Source organism: Hydra vulgaris, chromosome 10 (genome assembly GCF_038396675.1).
Source record: "Hydra vulgaris chromosome 10, alternate assembly HydraT2T_AEP".
Taxonomy (NCBI): domain Eukaryota; kingdom Metazoa; phylum Cnidaria; class Hydrozoa; order Anthoathecata; family Hydridae; genus Hydra; species Hydra vulgaris.
In genome coordinates, this window is record NC_088929.1 from 51,819,766 (window position 1) to 51,829,786 (window position 10,021).

At 27.9% G+C, this 10,021-nt stretch overlaps 1 protein-coding gene across 1 annotated transcript; it reads right to left on the reverse strand.

Annotated features, from left to right (window-relative positions):
- Positions 1–6,260: 6,260 nt before the first annotated feature.
- LOC136086452 (uncharacterized) lies at positions 6,261–9,620 on the reverse strand. The gene is made up of 4 exons (XM_065808749.1): positions 9,383–9,620; positions 7,220–7,401; positions 6,652–7,170; positions 6,261–6,566 (listed from the first exon to the last, which is right to left on the reverse strand). Exons 1-4 carry the CDS (start codon positions 9,618–9,620, stop codon positions 6,261–6,263), a joined length of 1,245 nt encoding a protein of 414 aa, XP_065664821.1.
- Positions 9,621–10,021: the final 401 nt, after the last annotated feature.

A 10,021-nucleotide genomic window follows, 5' to 3' on the forward strand; every position in this document is an offset into this window, starting at 1 on the left:
ATTTAGAGAATTGCCTTATCCATTTGTTAAAGAAAAACAACCCATTGAACAAAATAGAATGAGTGTTAATTTTAAACAAGTCAAAATAGAGACACATGTTATTGATTTTTAAAAAGGTTTACCCAAAAAAATTACGCCTTTGACGATGGTATCATGACAGAAATTAAAATCATTATAGTTTACAGGCGATACGTGAAGCTAATTTTAAAGTGTTACCTGATTTGGAAAACTTTTGTAGTGATGAACAAAAACAAACATTACTTCAAATTGAAAAAAATATAAAAGAATCAGAGCGTTATCATACAATGGCAAGGTTTAATCGTGAAGTTTTGATAACTTTATTATACGATATTAAAAAGAATATAAATTTGTAAAATTTTTTTGTAAATAAAAAAAATGGAGTTTTTTTTTTTGATCAAAAATTAACAACCCTAAAACTGGAAAACAAGTTAAAAGAAGTCGAATTAAAAAATTTTTATATAGTAGAAAATACAGAAAACAAAGTTCAATATTTTCAGGATAAATAAGGATTTTCTACTTCTCGTTTAATTTTAATCACTCAAAACGGACGCGAGTTAATCCGTGAAGAATTTTTAAGTTGTTGTACTGAATGTTTACTTGAATATTTGAGTTTTGTATGTCATCTAGGCTGTTATGAAGAGGATTGTAAATATTGAGAAGATTTTATTAGAATACATTATAATTGATCTTGTCTTTAAGAGAGAAAAAATGAGTCATAATATAATAGAAGATACAATTTTCCTAACAGAAATAGCAAGACGATTAAGTCGAGATTGGAAACCCTGTGGAAGATAATTAAAAATTGGACGAATATCAACTCGACCTTATTGATAATGATTATAGATATGTCGAAGAAAAATGTTTTCAAATGTTAAAAATATGGAGTCGTAACGGAACAATGGAATAATTACTTTATGCTACGGATAGCATACCAAAAATGGATATTAAAAAAATCATTTTAGACCGCTTTTGTAAATTTTTTTTGTAAATAAATAGATATTAATAAAAATTTTGTTTTTTTTATTTTAATAAAAAAATGGAAGAAAAAGAAGAAAAACCTGTTGAACAAAAACTAGAATTGACAGAAAAACCTTTAGAAAAACCTTTAGAAAAAAAAAGATGACAGATCTAAAACTGAAATATTAAACTGAAATATTAAAAAATTAAACAATTTTTTATAACTTTAACAATTTTTAAACAAAAAATTTTTTAATTAAGAATCTACCGTCATGTCTTTCTGTTGTATTTTGAGGTAATTTCTAAAAAAATTAGTAACAACTTACTTAACCAAATCCTCATGGAAGCTTAAAATTCCTAAGTAACTGTCATTACTAAGTATCAATATGTATATCGCTCTAATCATAACCCTTAAATCCACTTCGTCCATTAACCTGTTCCTTCTTTCCTTTAGTACTTTAATTACAGAAGCCATTTCCCGACAAAACAGTGCGCACATAATGCGTCGTTGTATCTAAAACAAATTAAAATGTTCCATTTCTTTAAAAAAAAATTTTACTAATGATAAATTTGTTCTTTTATACGCTTCTTAAAAAAACATACTAAACAAATATTGCAACGGATTAAACAACGCGAATATTTTTTAAAATATTTTTTATTTACTTTTTGACTTTTCAAAGTGAAAGTATCATTCATTTTTTTCAAACGTTTTTTTGCTTTAAACTATTTTATTTACTTTTTGGCTTTTTCAAAGTGAAAGTGTCGTGCCTTTTATAACGTTTTTTAGATTACATAACATGGAATTTAGTTTTACGGAAGGCAAAATAAAATTGAAAGAAAATCTAATTGAAATCAAAAATTACATGAAAGAAATAATATTCACGGAAGAAAATCACGACGTTTAACGTTTAGAAATAATAAACAAAATTTGCTCCTTGTTTAATGTTATGCATGTTAAATGAACATAAAAGAAAAGAACTTGCGCTTTTATACGCACAACTTAATAAATTAACTCATCAACTAAATGAAATTAGTATGCAAAATACTCCAAACCAGTATTATAATCTATGTTTATTGAAATCTAACGCTTTCATTGAAATGTGCAAATCGAATGCCGAACTTAACATGTTTTATAATTACGAATTATAAATATTTAATCACTTGCAAATTATAAATACTATACTCATTATAATTAATTTTTTAAGTTATGATTTATAAATATTTTTTTTTTGAATATATTCTTTAATAAATGTATACTTTTTTATGTTATATATGGAAATAAACAATTATAAAAATGAATTTACAAAAATTTTAGAATGTATGGACGAATATACAAAAAGATCATTTAACAACGATTGGCTTTTCATAAATAAGACAATTAATGAACTTATATTTGTTGCAAAAACGAATCGCCATTACAAATTTATATTTAAGAAAGCATAAGAGAATCATTTAACCGATATGTGTTTTGATTGTACAGAATGCGAGGAACAATTTAAAAATATTAAAAATTAAACAAGGCAATATTTTTGTATAATTAGATATATTATATAACTCTTTTTTTAGGTGACACTAATTAAAATATAGATTGAAAGAAACAGTAACAGATACTATTTTGATTTGTTTGGTAGATGCAACATATGTTTTATCTTTGGACAATATCAAATATCGTAAATTACGTCCTAGAAAAATAAGAGACTGTTCAAAAATGAACAAGAAATGCATTTTTGACAAACGCAACTATGTACATTAATATTTTTTGTAAGTATGTAATTTTTTGTAAATAAAGATATAAATTTTTACCTTTAACTCTTTCGCAAAACCCATTTATATATAGGTTGTCCTCCGCGTCCGTTTTTTATATTTTGGCGATTTCTTTTATACGTTAATTTTGTTTTTCGTTTGCAATATAACATATTTTTACATTCTAATCGATCTACCCCCACTTCAGCGTTTCTCATTTCCATTCCTAAGTTTAACAGATTAACTCTAGGAGGAGTATTAATACGAGGAGGTGTAAAGATACAAGGAGGTGTACGAGAACTTGCTCGTTCCATATAACCATAAATAATAGGAGTTTACGCCTACGCGATACTACTTTTATAATTTTTTTAAATAATTTTTCAATTTTTCTTTACTTTAATAATATTTATTTTATAACTAGCATGATTTGTATCATTGTTTATTATTATAGTTAACCTTATCCTTTTTTTTTTCCTATAAATTTTTTTCTTTTTTAGTTTATATATAATAATGATTCTAACAGAAACACAATTAAATTCAATATTGGAAGCGTTGCATATTCACAACGAAAAGTTTTCAATAAGATTAGACGAGATGAGAAAACAGGCTATAACCTTTAGACAAAGCTTATGTAAATTGTCAATGGAAATTTCGCAATTCCGATTGGGAAGATTTTTATAACAAAGAATTTAAACATTTAAACACACCGCACATTTTAATTTGAATTATGTTTCAATTACATAAAACTACATTATAACGAATATTTACACTGGAGTTTTAATCAATTTTATTGTTATTATCGTACTTCATCCAAAGAAGATTTATTAAAGCACATAACAGAAAAAGTACAAGAAATTAAATCATGTCATTATTCTTTACATAAAAATTGTGAAGATTGCGAAGAATACAAATATTCAGAAACATATTTACGTAATTGTTCTTTTAGTTATTGCGACAGGTGTCTAGACCAATATTTTAGCAATTTTTTTTTTTTTAAATATTAAAAATTTATAAACAAATAATTTTATAAACATTTTAATTGTAAATTAGAATTTATAAACGTTTTTAAAACAATATTTTTGTAATAAAAACAAATTTTGTAGAATATAATTTATGTATGTACTGTTTTCTCTTATTTTTAACAAAATTTACAAATTTGGGTGGATAGCTGTCATCAACCATTAAAGGCAGAAAAAGCTTGTCCATTCACCAAATTTCTTAGATAAATCATTTTTTGCATGTTACTTAAATCTTTGTTTTTATAAGTTGCGGAATCAAAATTTCCCCAAAAAGTTTGCAACTTTTCCCAATTGCCGTCAAATGCCTAAATTTTCAATGTAGGAAGTTTAATATTTATATATTAGGATATATATATATAAAACCCTTAGCTGTTCAATCTTCAAACATTTTCTTTATCATGTGATCCATAAAGAGCTTTATCAGTCCGTTGACTCCATAAAGTGAGTAATATTGTGGGGCATTTCAATCTCTAGATTGAAACTACAATTTGATTATGTAGAAACTTAACATCAAGTTCAAGAATTCAAATATCCAAAAGCGCAATTGATTACCAGCTGCGTTGTAGCAAAAGGTTATGTGAGTAAGAGCTTTAAAGTATTCAGCGCAATGCGCATTAGTTTAAATAGTATCTCCTATACAACATCTCCTAGTGGAGTGGTACCTAATAAAAACATACCTTTATATCAAAATCATTAAATTTTATTGTATTATATATAATTTGTTAATTGACATCTTATGATCACATAAAACGTAATAAAAGTTATATTTCAAATTTGATTATAATTATTTTGTTATTGTTCTTATAATATATACTTGCATTACTTTTATATTGAGCACTACCTGGAAATATTACTTTTGTCAATATATATATATATATATATATATGTATATATATATATATATATATATATATATATATATATATATATATATATATATATATATATATATTTATGTGTGTATATTAGGGTGTTCCAAAAAAATGACTTTTTTGAATTTCAACTAACATTGCTTTTCATAAAGTGACCCAACCTTGATATTACTAATAAATTTTTTTTTTTTATTATGATTAGATCACTCCATGACTTCCCTCAATGGGTCCAAAGGTCATTTTTTGCCCCTTTTTTGCCCATATTTCGGACTAACTGAGGGGAGTGTTACCATTATCCAAATTGATTTTTCTTTCTTTTTTTTTGTTGTTTTATCTTTTTGAAAGAAATTAAAGTATAATGTTAAGCTTAATTTTTTTTTTTTACTTGCGGTACATGCGGTAGTGGTGTAGTGGTAAGAGCGGTTACACTACATGCGGTAGTGGTGTAGTGGTAAGAGCGCTCGCTTTGTAAGCGAGAGGTTCGGAGTTCGACTCCCACCACGTCCCTGGAAGTACCGCGCTCAACTTAGTTTCTCCGCGCAGCGGCCTTGCTCGGCAAGGTTCGTGTTTCGGAGTTAAAGAGTTGAGAGAGGGTTGCACCACGAATAACAACTAAAAAATAAAAAAAAAAAAAAAAAAAAACCACAAAAAAATGAGTAGCCTCCTCGATTGTAGTGGCCCCTCGGGCCTTGGGGAGGTGAATAATCTAAAAAAAAAAAAAAAAAAAAAAAAACTTGAACAATGAAGATTAAAAAATTCAAAAAAAAGGCATTTTTAAGCTTTTTTGCACTATATTAGTGTTCTGCTTGTTAACAAGATAATTTACTTATTAAGATATTTATACTTACGTAAAAAAATTATATTTATGATTAGTTTCTTAAGTAATTAGTTGTCAAACATAGTTTATGCTTATAAATTTATTTTGTAAACAAAGAATTTTTTACATAATCATTTTTTTTTTTTATTGTTCTTTCGCTCTTATATTTGTTTGATACAAGGAAGGTACTTTGTCTTTTATCCTCATTGTGCGATTTATTGATCAGTTCCTATTAAACAATATTTAAAAGTAATGAGCTTGTGAAATAAATTGAGATTTTTAACATAAACAGTAAGTACCAAACATAAAAAATAGATACCTGAACTAATTTTATAGCCCTCTCACTACAGTCATTTACTACTTCAAGATTATTCACAAATTGTTTGAATTTTAGGTAATAGTCATTTAGATCCCATGTCTCAGATGGAGTCTTAAGCCACTGTACTTCAGCATTTGCATGGTTTAAGATATGAAAAATTAACCAACTCTGGTCAGTTATAAGCGGGATCAAACTTGGGGGAGTATCATCATCAAACATAAGGGAGTTCAGTATATTTAAATTAACTTGATGTCTCTCTATGGCATAAGTTGTTGGTCTTGGGGTTGAGTACAACTTCTTGGCAATGTCACTCCGTTCTTGTACATTTTTGTCAACAAGAGACATAACTAGAATATTTGGGTCTATGTACCAGGTGTGTCTCTTTAGAGACTCTATAACAGGTTTTGCCCGGACAGGATTGATTTTTGAGTATCTCACCATCTGCCAAAGAGCTTTCATATCCTAAAGATTTTTAGACTATTAAATATTACACAAAATTTTCAAAGAAATGATTAAAAACTTTTAAAACATAGAAATGTCACCTGATATGGAGCAATAGCAGGAATTTCAGCCTTTATAAACCACTCAGTGTAAAATACAGCTGTGAAGAATGCCATATCATTTATTTCTTTCTTCTCGAAATCTGTCAAGCTAGAAATGTTGTCTATAAGGAGATACATTTTCAAAAAGTATATTCCTTTTGCCATAAACCTGGCATGGTGTACAGGCCCAGGTTTTCTTAGTTTGTACTGTTCATCACCAGATAAAACCATTGTTGTCAATTCCACTAACTCTAGATAATCAGACCTACATCCATCCTAAAAAAAACTATTTATTCAGACACAAAACAGTACTAAACTTATTTTATTACAGAAAATTCAGTTTATTCAAAATTTTAAATACCTTTTTCATTGTTTTCATTCTAATAATATTTTGAGAGAAAGATAAGGCTTCCTTAAACTGTACTTGCAGCCAGCTATCAGAAATGTCTTCAATTTTTACTTTGTTTAACACAATGAAATTTTGATCAATTGAGTTCCATACATCTTTAAGCTTCTTAAATAATGGATTATCTGGGCCATTTGTTTTACTGCTAGGATAAATGTTCCAGCAGTGAATAATATGCCTTTCATAGATGTGATGCCTACATGCTAGGAGAAGTAGAGGTCTATTAAGCTCTGCAGCTAATCTAATGCACACACCCTTTTTATTACCAGTATTTACAGAAGTTGTATCAAAAACGCATCCTTGTAATTTATCAAAAATATCAAATTGATGAAGAAGTTTTATGATTGTATTTTTCTGTGTTTCTCCAGTGCAAGAGTTCAAATGAGGAACCCCAAGAAGCTCACTCTGTCCATCTATTCTGATGGAAACAGCCAGTCTGTCAAGTTGATGTTCTATTCCGTTTGTAAACTCTAACTATTTTTCCATCAAAATGGACAATAATTGGAAATGATGAAGATTTAACAAGTTCAGTAATGTGTTTTTTAATCTTTTCTCCTTCTTTAGTTACAACTTCCTCTGCAACTCTAAACGCAGTTGAAGAAGATATTGCAAAATTAGTAACATCACCTCCTGAATTTGCAACAACACTTGCCACTATTGCAGTGTGTTGTCTAACTGAAAGTCCCTCACCTATTGCTGTGAGAGCTGTTTTTTTTTAAATATTTTTTGGAAACAAAACAACAGAGGTAGATTGTTCTTTTTTTATATCTGCTATATATTCACAGTCAGAATTATTATCACTGCTTGAAGAGTTGTCTAAACTATATAGATTGTTACCATTGTTTAGTTTACTTTCCATGTTTAACATAGAACACAATTTTTTGTGTGATCTCTTAATAGTGTATGTAAACCTTTCATAATTTGTTCCTATTCTTCCCATCCTATTTCCAAGTTGGTCAAAGATAAACGCAATATCTTCATTTTTGGCTTTGGATGTCCTTCTCCTGTCTTTCATAATATCTTCAATTAGTTCTTCTTTTTTTTTACTAATCCAAAAGCATTTTAATATTTCTTCAAAAAATTCCTCATTCCTTTTTGTATCTGTTGGCTGTTCCTTTTGCTATTCTTCTTTAACTTGTAATAGTTGTTCACCATTTTATCATTCTTCTTTCTTTAAAATGGAAAATTTATTCAATGTTTAAATTAAAGATAATAAATTTGTTGATAAATTTTGAATTCATAATTTACCTGATATTTTCTAAGGTTATGATAGAGAATCCTGCAAGATTCCATGGCCTTACCAATTTAGACATTACACAACAGCCAGTTTGTGGAGGGCATCTGAGCTCAAATGAATTAATTTTAAAATGACACCTAATTAAAACCGTTTTCTTTACTTTGGGATTCAAGTCTCTTAGATAAAGGAAGTATTGCAGAACCTCTATGCCAGTAGGAAGTTTAAAACATGAAAGATTTTCTATAACTTTCTTTACTAGAAATACTTCAGTCTTATTTCGAGTAAGCTTCAACTTCTTTTTTGGAGGCATTTTACTATTATGTAACTCTTTTTAAGTTAATTAGTTACTGAAAAGATAAATGTTAACCAAAATATTAAGTAAGTTAAAAATCAAATTGCGTACAAAAGGTAAAATGTAATTGTTGACAAAATGAAGCAAATATATGTGTATTTAAAATTTAACAAAAAACACATTAAAATGGTACATAGGAGAAATATATTGAAATATTGTAAAATAAATCAATATTTTTAAATTTTTTGATCTTCATTGTTTAAGTAAAAAAAAAAATTAAGCTTAACATTATATTTTAATTTCTTTCAAAAAGATAAAACAACAAAAAAAAAGAAAGAAAAATCAATTTGGATAATGGTAACACTCCCCTCAGTTAGTCCGAAATATGGGCAAAAAAGGGGCAAAAAATGACCTTTGGACCCATTGAGGGAAGTCATGGAGTGATCTAATCATGAAAAAAAAAAAATTATTAGTAATATCAAGGTTGGGGCACCTTATGAAAAGCAATGTTAGTTGAAATTCAAAAAAGTCATTTTTTTGGAACACCCTAGTGTATATATATATATATATATATATATATATATATTTATATATACACACACACATATATATATATATATATATATATATATATATATATATATATATTTATATATAAATATATATATATATACACACACATATATATATGTATGTATGTATATATATATATATATATATATATATATATATATATATATATATATATATATAAATGGGCGGGTCATACCTTTTTTATTTAGAGTTGCTAAACTGGCTATGGTCTAAAAAGTTGCTCTGGGTGCTACTTATTGTAAAAAGGCCAAAAACATTTAAAACAACAGGTGTCTTGTACTTGCAACTTTACCGCAAAGATTTAACCTTTAAAGGCTTACAGCTAAAAAGGCCATATCCATGGCTAGCGCAAAGAAGTAATTTTTTGGGGCTGTTATAAGCATTTTTTGCTTACTATAAAAAAAAACAAAAAAAAACATGCACACCCTTAATTTCGGCCCTGTCAACGATAAGAGGGTGTTATCAACGTTGAAACATAAAATTCACTTAAATGGTAAAGTTCTAGATATTATTAGTTCAATGAAACAATATAATAAAGCGCATTTTAAAAAAATCTGATTTACAGCTAACACTAGATGGTTCTATTCTTGATGCAGTACACTGTAAAATCATTCCATATCGCGATTTATGTCCGAAAATGGTTGAGCTTGCTGCAGAGATATCTTGGATAGCACGGTCAACTGTTTGATAATGACAGGGTATACCAAAAATGAAATCAAACTGAGAGTGTTGAAGTTTTTCATTCTCAATAGCTGCTAGCAATGGTGGTGGTGTGAGGTTAGCTGTAGTCCAGTCAATCATATCAACGTAAGTCAAAGCATTGGCGTTAAGCTTGATACTTGACTTATCAAAAACACGCACAGAAGAACTACACGAATTACTTCTCAAATTAATTATTTTTTCACAACAGAAATGTTGCACAGAGTCATCATTGTCACAAACACCAGAAAGAAGAATGATTTTGGAGTGGGCAAAGTAGTTGTTGTTCTGCAACACAGGCTATAATATTTTCAAATCTTCTGCTCCAAACTCACGACACTGCTTCAGCAAGTAAAAAAAGTTCTTTGCACCATCAGCATAAGAAGGATGACTCTTGATATTGAACCATGAAGGAGCGTAAACATTTACTATAAAGCGTATAATTTTGTATAGTGATGGTACATATACAATTTCAAAATTCTGTTGGCTTTTGTCAGCCACCT

What these genes read in the sequence shown, in the direction of transcription:
- LOC136086452 (XM_065808749.1), bottom strand. Translation starts at nt 9,620, where the DNA reads ATGATTGACTGGACTACAGCTAACCTCACACCACCACCATTGCTAGCA. An exon ending in AGAACCATCTAGTGTTAGCT is followed by an intron (nt 7,402 to 9,382) that starts GTAAATCAGATT and finishes AAAAAAAAACAG; the next exon opens with CTCTCACAGCAATAGGTGAG. An exon ending in GAATGAAAACAATGAAAAAG is followed by an intron (nt 6,567 to 6,651) that starts GTATTTAAAATT and finishes AGTTTTTTTTAG; the next exon opens with GATGGATGTAGGTCTGATTA.